Below are 19,466 nucleotides of genomic sequence, written 5' to 3'. Positions count from 1 at the left end.
TGAAAAATACACAGATGTAGCTACAAAGTTCACTCCCACTCACTAAGGGTCTTTCAAGAAAATACCGTGCCAATTCTTAAAAGGCAACACTTGCTAGGTATCTGGCGTTCAGTGTGTCAATGGGCGGCAGTATCATTTAACGACGTAGACGCCCACCGGGAGTCGATTCCACAGTTCGCTAGTTCGCAACAGAAAGTGTCTTGTGACGGACCCTGGAAAACTTCCAACGATCAAGGTGATGCTGATAAAAATTTCAATTGTATCGTATCGTATCAATTGATACGGCTCGTACGGCGTTGATACGAGGAAGGAAGGATCAACCCAAACAACTCTTCAGAACACCCACCACAATACACTTTGTAGAAAGAGAGACGTCTCTACGTGGAGAAAGTGAATCAATCCGATTAGTAATATGTTGGAGATTGAGAATTCGACAAGCCCTTCGATGAATGTGTTCAAAATAAAGAAGATGGTATTAGGATAATTTCAGATCAGTTAGTTACGAAAGTTGCAATCTTTGTAATAACGATGAATTTTTTGGCGTTATAGATTTGATTTACCTTTACAAGATTAGAACGGTGTTTAGTACTTAGCTATGAGGGCAAATTTTAAAAGGAGACATTTGTTGGCGCGGCTATTGATAAATAAATAAATAATATTATTATAGAATAGAATCCTATTGTAAGTTACGAAGTACTGTTTACCTATAGTTTCATTATAAATAAAAACACCATTTATATTTTAATTATTATGTACAGCAAACTTAAGACTATATTTATAAATTACTAAACGATATCATTGTCTTTACCAAAGGTAAGATTGGATTATTAATTTGTTTCGATAAAAGCTCCAAAACTGTTCCGGTTTGAAAAATTCTTGCAAGCCTACATTATCCCTAATGAACATAGGCTATTTATTTATTTATTAACACTTCGTTGCAGAAACATAATGCAATTAGCATAATTAAATGAAAAGGAGGGCAATGGCGGCCTTATCGCTTTTGAACGATCTCTTCCAGGCAACCAGTGTGAAAAAAAAGAATTAAGTGAGATAAGGTAAGCAAGAAGTTCAAAAATACATAGTATATAGTTATTTAGACAAAACTAAACTAACAAAGGACACATGAAAAAGAAAATAGCTACAGTATAACATAAATTATGAGACAAATGGCCAGCCGTGCGAAGGAAAGACTATTTAAATATAGTGTACGTAAAAAACTAATAAATGGCAAGTTAATATTTTAATCAAAAGAAAATAAAAATATTATCTGTACTTACAATTACTTTGAGTCAAATCACATAAGACACTAGACGAATATTTCAACTCGTCATAAAAGGTGGTATAATAACTTATTCAACAATATTAAGTCCACGCACGTAAATCAAAGACAATTTTCATATAGATTTTAAAAGTTTTCGTTTTCGCGCGTAAAAGGTGCGTCCACCATTGTTCAATGTACGATCCGAATTGAGGATGTGATCGTGAGTTGTGTGAATCTTCGAAGATCTTAAAGTTAATTAAACAGCCGGCTATGTTATTTCAGTGAACATTATAGAGGATAAAAGTGTAAACTGTATAATAACTAAGAATAGTTTATAAATAGAAATTAAAACAAACTTAAAAAGTTTGGTCCTGATGGCAGTGTACCTTTTCCCGCTGTACAGCGATACTTATTCGTTGAGCGAGGCAAGCTCTGGGGTCACCGGTACTATCTACCAGGCGCCAACTTAAATGTTTAATTAGCGCCTGTGCACTTGAACCCCAGGAGTCTCCACTCCAAAGGGAACAAAATCAAAATTGGAGGAAAGACTTTATGTATGTATGTATTTGTATTGAAAATAAATATAAATAAGAGTTTTAAATTGTATTTAAATATAACTATATATCCAATAGACGTGAAGGGTTTAATGAAATCTTAAACTTCATAAGAATAATAAAAATTAGATTTTAATAGATTTAAAAAGTTTGGTCCTTGTGGAAATTATTTCTCCGCTGCATAGTGATACTTATTCCTTGAGCGAGGAAGGAACCATGTGGGTCACCGGAGGGTACAGAAAACATATTTTATGGGCAATTGATTTATTAATACAACTTGATTTAATTAATTTATTAGACAACAACTTATTGTGACAAATTTTATACAATTTGGAATTACAAAAACCCGCCACAGTACGCTGTACAAGTCAATCGTCAAATCAGCAAATGACATTGGGTACATTGACATTTGAAAATTGACAAACAAGCAGTAAGAAAGAAAAAGGTTCAGACTTCAGTAGACAATATTTACAAATGTTGGAATAGTTTTACCAAAAAACATGATTTTTGAAGATCCGAGATTATTTTCTTGAAAAATGTCTTTCCCGAAAGTAGAAGGATATGTTTTTACCGAGAAGCTGGGTTCAGGCAGCTATTCAACTGTATACAAAGCTTACACAAAGGTAATCATTTTGTAAATAAACCATATTATCTACAATAAAAAAGTAATGTAATCTTATCTCACATACTTTCTGTAATGAAAAATGTACCTTCCCTATTTACGTAAAGTAATAAATTTAAATAAATTGATTCAGGTTGATACCAGAGCTCTAAAAGCCACCTAACACTATTTTCCATTGTATGACTAGCACAGGAGAATTTCAATATACCTACCGTGCTACCAATCCCATGTAAACTTTCTGGAAACTTTATATGATTAGCCAAATAAATAGTCCATATCTAATATATGTGTAGGTATTAAAATCTTCAACATAACCATAGTAAGGTAGAAAATTAATTGTTAGAGAGCAATCCTTAGATTTACAGATCCCAAATAATTGTTTTCAGATAGGTGCCCGTACAATTGTAGCTATAAAATGTATAGACAAGTCAAGTGTGAAGCATTCTGGAGTAGCGGTGGATAATCTTATCACAGAAATAAGATTAATGAAGTCCTTATCCCACCCTCACATTGTTCATATGAAAGAGTTCACTTGGGATACTAAGTAAGAATTAGAAAAATATTGTGAAAGTGGTCAATTCTGTCTTAAAATAATGTGCCAATCATTTGTAAAGGAGTATCGGGAAGTCACATATTGTTTTCAACATAGAATCGGTGCAGAGTGCTAAACTAGTTTAATACTTTAAACAACACAGAGGTTGTCCATTGAGGCTACATAATTCATGAAGAACATGTGCTTTAAATAAAACTGTTTATATAGCAATGGTAACCATTGTCACTGGCCTTCACGAAATAAAAAAAATTGATATTTCAATTAAAGCTACTTGAATATAAACAAACCTTCAATTAAATGATTGTTTTCTTATAAACTTAAACTTATATCTTTAATTACAGAAACATTTATATAATAATGGAATACTGCTGTGGTGGAGATCTATCTAAATATATTCAAAGATATGGCAGAGTTCCTGAAAAACAGGTATTTAAACAAGAACTGTATTTTTCTGTACTTTATCTTCACTATGAGAAACTCGCTGCCTATCAAAGTATTAGGATGTAGTTCAAAATCAAGTCTTAGCACTAAGTGTAAATTTGATTTAAACATACTGGAGTTATAGTTTGTGTTAAGTTTTGTTTCTTACCCATAGAATCTATCAAGAAAAAACCATTCTTATCATATCAAAAGGTCTTATGCATATTATTATGTATAGCGATATCACTTAACAATATGCAAAATTGTAAAGATATAGCAATCTAAAAGAAACATTAGAAAACTATGTAAAAAACATAGGAAGCAAGTCAAGTTACCTTAATGCTATGCTTTATTGTATAAAAATTATATATATATATATATGTATATGCGGCTTTCAGGTTTTATATTTCCTTCAACAACTAGCATCAGCGTTGAAGTTCCTTAGAGAAAAAGGTACCATATCAATAATTGAGTTAATTTTTGATTATTATTTTTGAAATACCCGATGTGCTTTCAGGTGTGGCTCACATGGATCTGAAACCACATAACTTGCTGTTACATAAGCGTTCTGATGGGAAATATTTGTTGAAAGTTGGTGATTTTGGGTAAGGTGATGTTGATATATTTATTAATCAATAATGCGATATTGGGATTTTTTATATGTATTCCGTGAAATGAATTAAAAAAATTGCAAATAATTTTCAGTATTCAAACGCACAACCGTTTAGTTAGAGCAGTGTTTCCCAACGAAATGGGCCTGCCCCACAGGGGTCTATTCAAAATTATTTTTGAATTTTTGAAGTTATACTTCTTTAGGCGCGTTATGAAAAATTGATGAGAGTGAAATTTTACTATTGCGCGCGCACCGTGACGCAAAGTTGTCAGTGTGATTATAGCGTTCGCGAGCGAGATGGGAATAAGACAATCTACAAGTAAAAAGAAATAGAATATGCGTGAAGTTAGCAAAGAATTTTGAATGACCATAATGACATTTACCTTTTAAACAAATTAAGGAGTTTTAATTATTTTTTCAAAGAAATTTAGCAATGTTTTTTCACAAAGACCTATTGTTACTTAGTTAAAAGGTTATGAAACATACCAAGTTATTAAATTGAATTAATAATATAATAAAATAATAAATAATAATTGTTATTAATATAAATTAATAATTGAATAATATACTAAATATTAAATATTATTAAATTGTTTACGTTAAATATTATTAAGTAATTATATTTAAAAAAAATAAAGAAGGCCAAAGAAGTATAACTTCTTACGCGCGTACATAAGTACACGCACCCTTTTTTTTTTTTGTAACGTGAATTTCAGTTTGTCATTATTTTTGAAAATTTACAATGTTTTGTTAACAATTTCCTAGTGATTTCTAAAACCTATCATTTAAGTCTCTTAAGTGAACAATTCAATTTTTTTATATTGTATAATAAAACGGACACTCGGAAACTCACCTGATGTTAAATACCGCCGCCCATGGACACTCAATGCCAGAGAGCTCACGAGTGCGTTGCCGGCCTTTTAAGTCTTGTTATGCTCTTTTCTAAGTCGAATTGGTTCGGAAATACTTCAGCGGGCAGCTGGTTCCACATAGTGGTGGTGCTCGGCAAAATTTTCCTTAACGCTCCGTTGTGGAAGAACTTGGTTAGATACTCCCACTCCCACGCTATTAGGCCAATATTGTTCTATTATAATATATATAAGAATAATGGTGGATGGATGGCGCCTTTATATAATATATTATATTACACTACCATTAAATGTCCCTAATCCTTGGGTTTGATTTGCTCCAGTTCAAACAATTTATGACTCAAAACTTGTTGATTAAAAAGAGTGGCGGAGAGTTTTTTGCCAGTTCTTCTCGCCCGCTCTACGCCTCTACGAACTGGTAGTAAATGTAAATTTAGAATCAATTTAACATCTGTTGACGTTCATAAGTGTGTTTTTTATATAAATAAAGTTATCTTTATATATATAATTCTTCTGTGAGTGTGTATGTCACTGAACTTCTCTCAAACGAAGAGACCGATTTTGATGAAATTTTTTGTGTGTGTTCAAGGGGATCTGGGAATGGTTTAGATTCACAAATCAGCCCGCCAGATGGCGCTGCAGTCGGTACTTTCATACTTTGCTTTACTAATCGCTTGAAATATCATGCAGGACAACGTCTGTCGGGTCCACTAGTATATTTATAATAATCTTTACAGTTTTGCCCAACACCTTACTTCAGAGCGCATGCGCTGTATTCGCGGCTCGCCCTTATACATGGCCCCTGAGATGATAGCGGGAGAATATGACGCAAGAGTCGATTTATGGAGTACTGGTAAGTAAGAATAAAAAGTACATTTAAATTTCCTATTATAAGAATAGTGTTTAATATTATATTGAAGTTATTTTAACTATACACGACGTGAGACTGATCGTAAATTAAATTAAAATGATTCATGCGCACTTTTTATTATTATTAGTATAATTTGTTTTTTTTTAATGTATCCTTTATTAGTTTAGTTTGTTTTTTTTTTGTTCCTGTTTAGTTTCTTTTTCTTTACAAGTATAGGTAATACATGTATTTTTGCACTTGCACTTTTTGCCTACCTCATGTAATTTAATACATTTTCTTTTTTTCTTTTCTCACAGTGGTTGCCTGGAAGAGATCGCTTGAAAGCGATAAGGCCGCCAGTTGCCTTTCCTTTACTTGTAATTTTGTTAAATTTTTATATCATTAAACAATAAAGTGTAAATAAATTAATTAATAAATAAATATACAGTGTAAACTATGTATAACGTCACAAAAGAGTTAATTTGTTTGGTTTAACACAAAACCCATACATTAATTCATTCTTTATAACGCCACAGCCATTCTCTATTACGAAGGAATAGTTTCATATTTAGACATAAACAACACTTAAGTGTAATTGTTTTTATAATCAGCTTACAAAACTAACCTTTTGAGGTACCGAAATTTCGAAGAAGTGTTTTTCTTTTTCTTTGTCTGTGGTCATAAACAGCTATCTCGCCTTTGTTATTTTTAATTTCATTAACACGTGTGCCATTATTCTTAGATTACATTGCGTGGAGGAAATTTTGGTCTCAGTTACTAAACGCACCATTGTCACCTATATATATATAAATTATTGTAATTGGTTAATTTTGGTTCTTTTCTCTTCGCTCTGCAAATACTTCTTGAAATTCGTTATAAAGAATTTTTTTAGTTATTACTGTATTTGTATTTAAGGTGTGATCATGTATGAATGTTTGTTTGGTCGCGCGCCCTACGCGTCAAATACTCTACAGGAGCTTATGAAAAAAATACAAAGAAAGGATCCCATACAGGTAATACCACTATATTATACTTTTACACAAGATTTTATTATTCAAACTGCTAACTTTTTGCTAACTGCTAACTGTTAGGGAAAAATGACGATGCGCGCGCACACCGTCACAAAAAATCGACACCCTGAAGTTAAGTCAACATTTTAGCTTTTTGTGATATATGTATATTACTTTTCCGAAATAAAGAACCTAAGTACAAAATAAAACTTATTTTTTTTTATTTTTTCAATATATATCCTCAGAGTTCAAGGAATAAATAATAAAAAATATTCTCATAGATTCTCAGACTTACTGAATATGCATAAAAAATTTCGTAACAATCGGTCGAGCCGTTTCGGAGGAGTATGGGAACGAACTGGTATAATAGGGGGCAAACGGGCAGGACCTCACCTGCTCTGTTTATGCTGTGATGAAAAGAGAGTTCATCATCATCATATTTTTGTATACAATTTAGTTATTGAATCGTTGTGATATTTCAGATTCCACCGAATTCCTCAATATCTCCCGGTTGTTGTGATCTCTTAATTCGTTTGTTACAACACGACCCGAACAGACGTATTTCGTATGAAGAGTTCTTTAATCATGAGTACTTGGACCTGGAGCACATGCCCAGCAAAGAGAATTATGATAAGGTGGGTGGTGAACTAAACTAACCTAACGTACGGACACACCACACTATTTAAACTATTTAATTATTATTATTACACTGGGACATTGGGACACTGAACAACACTGAACATCACTGAACAACACTGAACAACACTGAACAACACTGGACATCACTGAACATCACTGAACAACACTGAACAACACTGAACATCACTGAACAACACTGGACATCACTGAACATCACTGGACAACACTGGACATCACTGAACATCACTGAACAACACTGAACATCACTGAACAACACTGAACATCACTGGACAACACTGGACAACACTGGACAACACTGAACATCACTGAACATCACTGAACATCACTGAACAACACTGAACATCACTGAACAACACTGGACATCACTGAACATCACTGGACAACACTGGACATCACTGAACATCACTGAACAACACTGAACATCACTGAACAACACTGGACATCACTGAACATCACTGGACAACACTGGACAACACTGAACATCACTGGACAACACTGAACATCACTGGACAACACTGGACAACACTGAACATCACTGGACAACACTGAACATCACTGGACAACACTGAACATCACTGGACAACACTGAACCAAGTACACTCTTGAACATCAACAGAAAAGATGTTAAATTGATTCTAAATTTACATTTACTACCAGTTCGTAGAGACGTAGAGCGGGCAAGAATAACTGGCAAGAAACTCTCCGCAACTCTTTTTAATTGCTAAGTTTTGAGTCATACAAATTGTTTGAACTGGAGCAAATCAATCCCAAGGATTAGGATCATTTAAGTATTCCTCAAATTTATAAAAAGCTTTGTTGATTAATTTTCGTTTAACGAGGGCTTTGAATTTATTTAGTGATAATTCTCTAATTTCGCTTGGGAGTTTGTTGTAAAAATGAATACAATTTCCATATAAGGAGTGGTTTATCTTTTGGAGCCTGGTTGGTCGTACACTCAAATTAGATCTATTTCGCGTATTATACTTGTGAAAGTCACCATTTGTTTTAAAATCGTTAGGGTATTTCAACAAGAAGTTTGTTTTTCAATTGTGGCAACACCGAGAACGTGATAGTTTTGACATTTAGTTTTTGGCGGTATTCGTAGCAGGTGCTTTGGCAATTATTACAATGAATTCAATTTCGCTCGAAAATCGCATTAAAATAATTCAAATCCACTATAAAAATGGTGGTTCTGTTAAAGTTACATTTCGTAAAATTCGTGATATTTTCGGCCAGCATAATCGTCCTTCTGAGACCGCTGTTAAGAATTTGGTCGCGAAATTTGAGTCGACAGGCTCGGTACAAAATGTGCCAACACCAACACGTGTTCGACCGGGTCGTTCAACAGAAAACATCGCCGCCGTGAGCCACAGTGTTGAAGAAGATCAAAATTTGTCAATTTCACGACGTTCTCAACAATTGGGGTTATCCAAAAGCACAACATGGCGAATTTTGCGAAAGGATTTGGCTTTGAAGCCTTACAAGATTCAACTGGTGCAGGAATTAAAGCTGATCGACCATTCAAATCGCCGCAGATTCGCTCAGTTCATTCAGGAACAACCTGCTGGTTTTTCTGAAAAAATCATTTTTTCAGACGAAGCCCATTTTCATTTGTCAGGGTACGTCAACAAGCAAAATTGTCGCATTTGGGCTTCTGAAAATCCTAAAGCAATTATTGAGAAGGCTTTGCATACTCAACGTGTTACTGTGTGGTGCACTATGTGGTCTGGAGGCGTGATTGGGCCGTTTTTTTCGAAGATGAGGCTGGAAATGCGGTAACAGTCAATGGATCACGGTATCGCGAGATGTTAACCACTAAATTTTGGCCTATTATTGATGACATGGATATCACTGAAATGTGGTTTCAACAGGACGGTGCCACATGTCACACAGCCAAACGATCAATTTATTGCAAACCAAATTTCCCGAGCGCATAATTTCGCGAAATTCAGCTGTTAAGTGGCCAGCCAGATCGTGTGATTTAACACCACTGGATTATTTTTTGTGGGGCTATGTTAAAGACAGAGTCTATACGGAGCCAATCGAATCGATTGCAGCCTTAAAACTCAAAATCCGTGATGTCATTAACGAAATAGACCCTCCATTTTGCCAAAAAGTGATTAAAAATTTTGATGAAAGAATCAACATCTGTCAGCGTGGTCGTGGTGGACATTTGCCAGATATCATTTTTCATTCATAATTGCCAAACTTTTCTCTTTGTAATACAATAAAAATTTTATTCATTTTCCTCTAAATTCTTTGTTTTATTTTGTTTTAGAAAACAAAGTTCTTGTTGAAAAACCCTTTATATAGCAAATAGATATATTTAATCTAACTAATTTTTTTATTTTTATTAATTAACGGATGATAACTCTGGTATTTTTTTACTAATAATGGCTTTGTTATTCTTCCTTTATATTAAATATATATTAAAATGAACAATGAATCTTAGAACTTAGAATTTATTATAAATACATAATCTTTGTATATTTTTTGTATTTGTATTGGTGAAACTGTGCTTTGTGTATGTTTAAATGTGTATTCCATTTTTGGCTTTTGTGTACAGTGTAATTGTTTGAATATTGTTTAGTAAGTAGCTGTAGGAATACCGTTGAGCGAATAAATAAATATTTTGTACATACAAAATAAAAATACATCGTTGGGAAGTAATACCGGAATTTCTTCAGGCAGTGTGCCTGATAAAGCAAGCCATTGAGTTGGACTGCGCTGGATCGCTGGAGCCAGCGCTGCGCTGCTACAGCGAGGGGCTCCAGTACTTGGTTCCTGTCGTGCACGTGGAGACGGACACTATGAGACGCACTGCCCTCACTGCTAAACTCACCAGGTAATAAATTAAATAGCAGATAGTATAAAAGCGCTTTATTTTGACGTGATAACGTCTTTAAAATCGTTTTAGTCGGGTGACATGTTCAGAAACTTGTGTCACACCAAAACCTCACGAGCGCGATCGCAGGTATAACGAGAGAGAGACGGACCGATCTCCCGTCTCATCTCGAGCGCTGCCAGTCATTCCGTGAATGTATGAAGAAAAATGTATATCATAGTCGAATAAGTAAACTTGTCATTTTACACCCGAAATTTATCATCAAAAGTGTGAATAAAACGATAGATGTAATTTAAAATTTGAAAAAATTGTTATCTTCATTAATTCCTTACTTCCCAAAAACTTATATCACCAATAAGACGTTATCACGTAAACATCTCGATCGTAAACCTACTTTACAACAACCAATATTTTTTTTCATTAGAATCGGTCTTTAAGATTTGTTAGCGCCTGAATACTGCTGGAGGAAATTAACTAGATCTGTCGAAAAGCGCTAGATTTTGGAAGTGAAACTTGTTTAGACGTATGAGGGTAAAAATTTTAAAAAATGTCACGAAGATGTGCAGCGTTTTTGTCGAAGAAAAGGGAGAGAGCGATCGAAACCGATTGAAAGAGAGTGAGAAGGGGGTGAATTACCTTATAGAAATTCTATTTAAAATTAAAATTTCGTGAAGAGAATTTATGAAATACATATTAGTATTTTATATTTTATACAAAATAATTTATTGAAATCTCAAATGACGAATTTTAAATTAAAATGCCACGTGTTTTTATTATCGATGAAATAAATTAAAAAAATATATTTATAATTTGTATTAATTTTCGACACATGTGAACTTTGTACGCACGCACTTTATTTTTTTCATTAGAGTTGGTCTTTAAATTTTGTTAGCGTTTTAATACTGCAATAACTAAATATGTCAAAATAGTTTTACAATTTTACATAGATTTAGTTATTTTAAAGTTCACTCTCAGAGTCGGGGCTTAGTCCTAATTATGATTCCTACAAAAACCAATACTTATTGATATACTTAAGTCATTCTTAGCGCTGAAATTTCTTATAAATTAAATTTTAGATATATGGAACGCGCGGAAGAAATAATGCGATATGTCAAATCACAACAGCAAATGCCGATAGTGTCAAGGGGCGAAGCCCTGCCTCCTGTGATAGGGGGAAGCTCCTGTTGCGTAGGTGCTGCGTCGGGGAATACATATGACTTTAGTAAGTGCATTTCATTGTTACAATTTTTGAAAGGCCGGCAACGCACTCGCGACCACTCTCGCATTGTGTATATGGGTATCACTAAACATCAGATGAGTCTCTCGCATGTTGGCCCCCCTTTTCTATAAAAAAGGGTGCGTGTACTTATGTACGCGCGTAAAAAGTTATACTTCTTTGGCATTATTAAAAATAGTTTTTGATTGCATGCAAATAATTAATTACAATTAAATAATCAAAGACTGGAAAAGGAGTCATTATAGTCAATAAAGTTCAGTTTACATTTGAAAAATTAAATAAATAAATATTTATTATTATTCTCTTACATCAAGTGTAGCGTACCGTAGCATCTTCCGTGGGCAACTTCATTCTGTTAATTTTGTGTCACGGTGCGCGCGCATCGTTAAATTTCACTCTCATCAATTTTTCATAACGCGCCTAAAGAAGTATAACTTCAAAAAAACTTTAGAGGTGTCAAGGGACACCCGGATGGAAAAAAATTCCTTTCGATTAATTTATATGTTAATTGGTATCATAACAGTATGAGATTTTCTCGACACCAATCTTACGACGAAAAAAAAAAGCCAACATCACGAGGTGTTCCCAGGCGGTCACCCATCCAAGTACTGACCTCGCCCGACGTTGCTTAACTTAGGTGATCGGACGAGAACCGGTGTAATACAATAGCAAATAGCAAAAAAGTGTCGTGACAACTTTTCGTAAGAATTTTTTCCGTCTAGCCCCCTTTCACAACGCGCGATAAGGAACTTCGTTCCAAAAAGACAAATTGGTCAGGATTGGTCGAAACAATAATGACGTAGCATGCTTGTAAACAATATGTCTGAATGATAATAATAATAATACCAATGGCGCTACCTTTAAGATCTGGGCCATAGATGTCTGTATCTGTAATCATTTCTAATTGGCAAGTTGGTGATCAGCCTTCCCCTTCCTCATGATGGTTTCCATCAGACCAGCGAGTATTAAATGAAAGTCCATTGGTGCACAGTCAGGAATCCGCCCCCAGGGATGAGAGTGGCACCCTAATGCTACTAGGCCAACTTGACGTTTGTTACTTGTTTACAAGCATGCTACGTCATAGGGTCTGGTACCATAATTTCTACCATTTCAGATAGTGTTGATGGCGCAACAAGTTCTAACCTGGAAAATGGAGTGCAGGAGAGTGATAAATGTCAAAATGAGGTAATTTTAAGCGATTGCATAGATTTTATCCCGGGCTTTGAGCGCGGCGACCGAATCAAGAAATTCCGTAACGAAAATAAAACTTTTGTAGCAAAAATGTCAAGCAACACTGACGATACCTATGAAAATTTTACTCCACATGTCATTCTAGAAACTGACGAATAGTTTTTTGCCAGAAAATATCAAGAAAACCGGACGACAAATGTTACCAAGACTTGGAAACCTATAGCCATGAGATTAAATAAAGTACTGTATGCAACTGCATATAATTAGGTATTAAAACACTCGTGTTTTAATACCCTCTATTATATGACAGTTGTATAAACTACTATTATATTATATTAAATGCAATTATACATTCGAAGTTTGTTTCAGCCGATTTCGCAAGATAAGAAAATAAAAACGGAAAAGTCTCGCTTTGCGCGATTTTTCGGTAGACCAGTGCCTTACTTAGATAGAGAGAATAGTGTAAGTTATAGACTCTTGTTATTCACATGTACATCACAAACAAAACAGTAATAAATTGAAATATTTAGAAAAACCTATTTCTTCGAGTATAGGAACTAAAATATAGTAGATCCTTTGTCAGTTCACTCGACGGACAATAAAAAAGAAAAATAAATCATTACGAAGAATAATTAAGTTACAATTAAAATGAATAAACTTTAGTGGAAGGGCGGGGCACATGGCACCTACTTGTATTGTTTAAAGTATATTTGCTTTCTCTTACAGACCGACGATACTAAAAAGACAGACAAGATTGAAGACAATGCAGATATGTGCAAGATAACATAGATAACATTCGTAATTGCTACGGATCGTAATCCACAGTATCTATAAATACGGCCAATTTAATCTGCAGTATAAAAAACCGAATATGTGATTGCCCTGAGTAGCGCAATATTTATAGATAATTATTTGAATTTGGAATATAAATATTACAATGTTGAACGAGCCAAAGAGTTTGATATGAAAATGTTGCTGGCCGTCAATCGACAAAAAAAAAAGTTTATGTAAAAATAAAAACGCGCGAAACATTTGTTTGTTTTTATTCAAATTCCTATTAATCGGTTTCGGTTTAAGAATAACTTTATTTGTCATAAGAATTGCATACAAAATTCACTTACTGAGAAACACATATTTAAAACTAAGATTAAAAATTAGAAATTAGAGCGCACAGATGTAGGTACATATATAAAATAACAAAACAGAACAGCACCAAAAATGTGGGTAGACATAATAAACTTGAGCAGTCAACCAAGCAAAACACGGATGTTCGAATTTGATTTTTTACTAGATGTGGCATTGAGGGCATAGTCTGATATAACAAGTTTATATTGATTATTTTATTATTTTTCATAACACTGTTTTAATTTTAGTTTATTCCTATGTTTATATATTTAGGGTATGTACAAGGTTTATAAAACATTTTTACAAACTAAAATTACTTATAGGCAGATTTTGGTCAATATCAAAAAGCATTCCGTAATCTGTACGTCATCTGATCCACAATTGTTCAGTCAAGCCACACTTCCCATACCCAACCGAAATATAATTAATACTTAATAAAATCAAAATGCTTCTTTTTTATTTATGTTACATATGAACTGGTAGATAAGAAGATAATGGTAAATGTATTTTTAACGTTATCCCATCTATGTCTGTCAATGTCGTTCAGAAATCAATATTTTTGCCGGTGAAGGACACGACATACAAAATTAAATAGTTTACAATTAATTTTCAAGAGGCCATTTCAATCACGTCTGAATCAACAACTTAATCCTAAAAAATAACTGATATGTAATCTACAGATTATTACTATCGTGCACGGCGCCAAATGCAATTCATTAAATAAGATAGACTCAAAAAATTAATAAACAAATTTAGATTTACTGCCAGTTCTGAAATCAAGGACGGAAAGAGCTGGTAATAAAGTTTCAGCTTGTATTTTACAGGTTTATAGTGACATCACGATAAAATAGAAAGCGCCTCTCGCTTTTCACAGAGCACCAACTATTATAAGTGAATAGTAGTTGAATAATTTATCTGTGGATGAAAGTAGTCTGTGGCACAGAAAAAGTTCACTCTCTTCCGTTTCCTTGCCAAAAAAAGTTAGTAAATTATGTGTTTAATACTAGCTTATAATAACAATAGGCCGTTTTTGAAAGTTATGCACGTCAAGGTGGTATCACTTCTAAGGCATTAGGCATGTATTCAAATTATCAAGGTACATTTACCGCTTTAGCATTGTCAAAATATATGATTAGAATTTTTTGACATGTGGACGTCGACTGTTTTAATTCGTGTCCAATATAAATGTTAAAAAAATATACCTATATTTTTTTAAATTCTTATAAGAGAACTAAATAATTTTTAAATAAATAATAAAACATTAGGTATTGTTTTATTTCCTTCACCATTATCTCGAGGCTCCAGTCATCCCTATGACTTATCGTTAGAAAATTGTAAATGATTTTACCACATATTACCTATATTATATCAACGCGGCGCCATGGTACCTAGTAGTTAAATATCACTGCCTTGTAATGAGTAAAGGTGATTAAATTTTTAAAGGCAGGGTGTTTTTTTTTTGCCCGGGAAAGTTTTTAGACCGTAAGTTTTGACAGCAATTATAAATAACTGTTCTAATGATTATGACATCATGATAATAATTAATATGATATTTACATGGCCATTTTTATATGGCTAACTGTGGAAATTATACTTAAAAATGTGGATGCTTACTTTGCAAATAAACGATTTATTATTATTACCCTATCACTCATCACTGTCCGAAAGGATTGAAATAAAAACCTAATTTAAAAAAATGCATTTATTTTCTGAATATTTTACCAAATATTACTTAAAATGAAGTTAGATTTGGATTTAGTAAGACACTTAAAAGCGATGTTTCTTGTAGATCCTCATAACAGCTCGCGCATCTTCAACGGAGTCGTGAGATCCGTTTTGTATGTTTATACCAAGCTCTTGATAGGCTAAAGTCTTAAGCGACTGTTTTTGGCCAAATTTCTGAAAAAAAAAATTTGACGTTAAAGTTAAAATAATATTTATAAGTCGTAATTTAATTGTTAAATAAATAGTACTTACTAGGAAAGGACCGTATGTCGCTACGTCCTTTACATTCGGGTAAGTTATTCCCAAAGCATCCATGTCTTTCTGAATGTCAAACCCCACAAGCACGTGCCCGTTGACATTATTCCCCAAACGATTTATAACATCACTCTTCGGTTTAGCGTCCCGTTCATAACCAGGCTGTATTCCAGATATCCAGGTCCGGTAGTCTGATACAGGATGAGTAGGTTTCACATATTCGTCCATAACTATATTTAAATCTTCGTCGACAAGGGATACTCTGGCGACCATGCTCTGGTTCATGTTATTCTGAACCATCTCGCAGTCGATAGCGTAGTATCTGGGCATTTTGAATTAAAAATTATAGCAACTAAGAACAACTGTTATCTACAAAATTTATGAAATTGTGACGCGTTTATGTATCGTGTCAATGCATTTATATATAACTTATTGATCATTCAGCGAACAAGCGCTGCAATAAATAGCTTCATTAATTTGTTTACGCGAAGATAGGTCAAGTAAGTTATGAATATTTAATAATCCATCAATAAATACTGTTAAAAAGTAAAAATAAGTACTGTTGAAAATTATACTATTTAGTGGTCCTTTCTAAAAAATACAATTCACAGACGCTAAAGCGCTTGAACTAGCGGTTATTAACGAGTTGAATTGAAAGGTGTTACCAGTGAATAAAGATTGCAACATTTCCGCGAATATTTTTATTCCCAGAAACGTACAAAAATGTTAATTTACAATCTTCCTACTTACCGTTATTTTGTGTATCATGCTCTTAATGAAATTTAAGTTTCTATTAAATTATTTTGTTCTAACATAATTGATGTGTATGTATGTAACATTTGTAGTCACATTTACTTGTATATTTTAAGCATACTTGTTGTTTTAGGACACCGTACGCAAAATATTTATGGACACTAATTTTTATTAAGCTATTGCATAGATTTTATCGCGGCCTTTGAGTTTGGCGACCGAATCAAGAAATTCCGTAACGAAAATAAACGTAACACACAATGACGTAATATAGGTGCGGCCAATACGCGTTAGAGCGGGACAGAATGCATACTGCGTCTCACATCGGTCTGACGAGATCGGTGACGTAGCGTAAGCGCGGCCGGTGCGGTACGCGTTAGAGTGAGACAGACTATATAGGCGTGTTAGTCTGAGTCTGGTAGAGTGGTAGATTGAAATAATATCAAAGGAAAAACTTGAATTAATATCAAAGAAAAACAAATACTGCATAAATAAAAAATAAATAAATAATTATTACCGCATAAGTTGATAAAAAATGCTATGCAATAGCTTTACCGCGGCAGTCCCCGTGCGCCACACGTTTTTTTTTTTTTGACTAAAGCAATGCAATGCTTGCTATCTATTATCTATTATTACCTACCTAAGTTAAAACAGTTGTAAATAAATTTTATATATCAGCCGAATGTATTATGAATCTCAGGTTTAAGAATAAAGATCAGGGTATCACTTGTAGTTTTATAATATTTTTAGAAGGCCACAGTGTATTATTACACGATTTCATTGTTTTCTCTTGAAAATTTGTTAAATATTTATTAATTTGGTCGAAAGTACGATACAATAAAAAAACTCAATATAAAAACTAAAATATTGTATATCTTTTCTTTCTATACTGGCAACACTTGTTTTGATAGTTGTTTCACATTATGATTTCGGGGAATCCCCATACATAAACTTATCACTTACTAGATATCTTTGATGCTCAAATAATTTAGTTACATATCTCTTAAGTATATTATTAATACTTACGGATACGGATCTTTGTACGCGTGGGAGGTATAATATGTATTACTTCTTTTTTTTAGTACATGAACGAAGAGACCTGGCTGGCACATGAAATATTAGACAGTGGAGAGCGGAGGATGTCAGCTCACCACTCACCAGTGCAAATTTTCCTCAGGGTGGTGCAATTAATTAAAGTTTGGCGCTGACTTAGCCTTAGAAATTTGTGTTTTTACCACAGATTATCAACACGGCTGTTTTTGTAACGCCATGGCTACAAAACTATTTAACTCACGTCTCGCCAGCGTCACGTTGCCTTCCCGCCTCGTCCGCTGTTTGACCAAACCTTTAATCACCTTCCTAGACGTTTATAGATCACTGCCGTGTAATGCTTTCAAGAGGAAGGCAATGTGCATTTATAGCCTGGGAGGGTATTAAGACCATCAATTTGATAATAACTGTTCTTATTATGACATCATTATAAATTATATGATATTTGCATGCCTATGTTTATATGGCTAATTGTGCGGTTATTTTGTAATTAACCAATCTGAATACTTACTGTGCAAATAAAAGATTTATTATTGTTACCCTTTCACTGTCAGAAAGATTTGAAGAAATGAACACGTAAATTTAAAAAATACATTTATTTTCTGAATATTTTACCAAATAGAATATAAATTGTACTTAAAAATAAAAAGTTAGATTCGGATTTTGTAAGACATTTAAAATCGATGCTTCTTGTAGATCTTCATAACGGCTCGCGCATCTTCAATGGAGTCATGAGATCCGTTTTGTATGTTTACACCAAGCTCTTGATAGGCTAAAGTCTTAAGCGACTGTTTTTGGCCATTTTTCTGGAAAAAAAAACATATATGTGACGTTAAAGTTAAAATAATATTTATAAGTCGTAATTTAATTGTTAAATAAATAGTACTTACTAGAAAAGGACCGTATGTCGCTATGTCCCTTACATTCGGGTGACTTATTCCCAAAACATCCAGGTCTTTCTGAATGTCAAACCCAACAAGCACGTGCCCATGGATAATATTCCGCAAACGATTTATGACTTCACTTTTCGGTTTAGCGTCCCGTTCATATCCAGGCTGTATTCCAGATACCCAGGTCCGGTAGTCTGATATAGGGTGAGTAGGTTTCACATATTCGTCCATAACTATTCTTAAATCTTCGTCCACAAGGGATACTCTGGCGACCATGCTCTGGTTTAGGTTATTCTGAACCATCTCGCAGTCGATAGCGTAGTATCTGGGCATTTTTAATTAAAAATTATAGCAAATAAGAACAACTGTTATCTGCAAAATTTATGAAATTGTGACGCGTTTATGTATCGTGTCAATGCATTTATACTAAAGTCATTGATCATTTAGCAAACAAGCGCTGCAATAAATAGCTTCATTAATTTGTTTATATGAAGATAGGTCAAGTAAGTTATGAATATTTAATAATCCATCAATAAATACTGTTATTGCTCGGTGACGATTTTATTGAAAATTATACTATTTAGTGGTTCTTTCTAAAAAACAAAATCACAGACGCTGAAGCGCTTTAACTAACGGTTATTAACGAGTTGAATTGAAAGGTGTTACCAGTGAATAAAGTTTGCAACATTTCCGCGAATATTTTTATTCCCAGAAACGTACAAAAATGTTAATTTACAATCTTCCTACTTACCGTTATTTTGTGTATCATGCTCTTAATGAGGTGTAAGTTTGTATTAAATTATTTTGTTCTAACATAATTGATGTGTATGTATGTAACATTTGTAGTCACATTTACTTGTATATTTTAAGCATACTTTTTGTATTAGGACACCGTATGCAAAATATTTATGGACACTAATTTTTATTTATTTATTGTTTGACTAAAGCAATGCAATGCTTGCTATCTATTATTTGAAGGCTATTTA

General features: G+C 33.6%; 2 protein-coding genes across 3 annotated transcripts; one reads left to right on the top strand and one right to left on the bottom strand.

The window, feature by feature from the left end:
* Positions 1 to 2,245: 2,245 nt before the first annotated feature.
* Positions 2,246 to 13,716, top strand: LOC125061588 (serine/threonine-protein kinase ULK3-like). 2 transcript variants are annotated; one of them, XM_047667066.1, is made up of 13 exons: positions 2,247 to 2,438; positions 2,824 to 2,981; positions 3,332 to 3,416; positions 3,809 to 3,863; positions 3,928 to 4,015; positions 5,630 to 5,745; positions 6,658 to 6,755; positions 7,235 to 7,387; positions 10,100 to 10,257; positions 11,334 to 11,479; positions 12,609 to 12,679; positions 13,055 to 13,147; positions 13,412 to 13,716. In XM_047667066.1, exons 1-13 carry the CDS (start codon positions 2,352 to 2,354, stop codon positions 13,472 to 13,474), a joined length of 1,371 nt encoding a protein of 456 aa, XP_047523022.1. In that variant the 5' UTR covers positions 2,247 to 2,351; the 3' UTR covers positions 13,475 to 13,716. The 2 variants fall into 2 exon arrangements, with proteins under 2 accessions (XP_047523023.1, XP_047523022.1); XM_047667067.1 differs by lacking the exon at positions 13,412 to 13,716 and having other exon boundaries at positions 2,246 to 2,438; positions 12,856 to 13,077.
* Positions 13,717 to 15,497: 1,781 nt separating this feature from the next.
* Positions 15,498 to 16,192, bottom strand: LOC125061491 (RNA exonuclease 4-like). Its single transcript, XM_047666963.1, has 2 exons — positions 15,788 to 16,192; positions 15,498 to 15,709 (listed from the first exon to the last, which is right to left on the bottom strand). The coding sequence occupies exons 1-2, from the start codon at positions 16,118 to 16,120 to the stop codon at positions 15,578 to 15,580; spliced, it is 465 nt and encodes a 154-aa protein (XP_047522919.1). The 5' UTR covers positions 16,121 to 16,192; the 3' UTR covers positions 15,498 to 15,577.
* Positions 16,193 to 19,466: the final 3,274 nt, after the last annotated feature.

This window comes from Pieris napi, chromosome 23, assembly GCF_905475465.1.
Source record: "Pieris napi chromosome 23, ilPieNapi1.2, whole genome shotgun sequence".
Classification (NCBI taxonomy): Eukaryota; Metazoa; Arthropoda; class Insecta; order Lepidoptera; family Pieridae; genus Pieris; species Pieris napi.
This window is presented reverse-complemented; position numbering and strand designations above follow the sequence as displayed.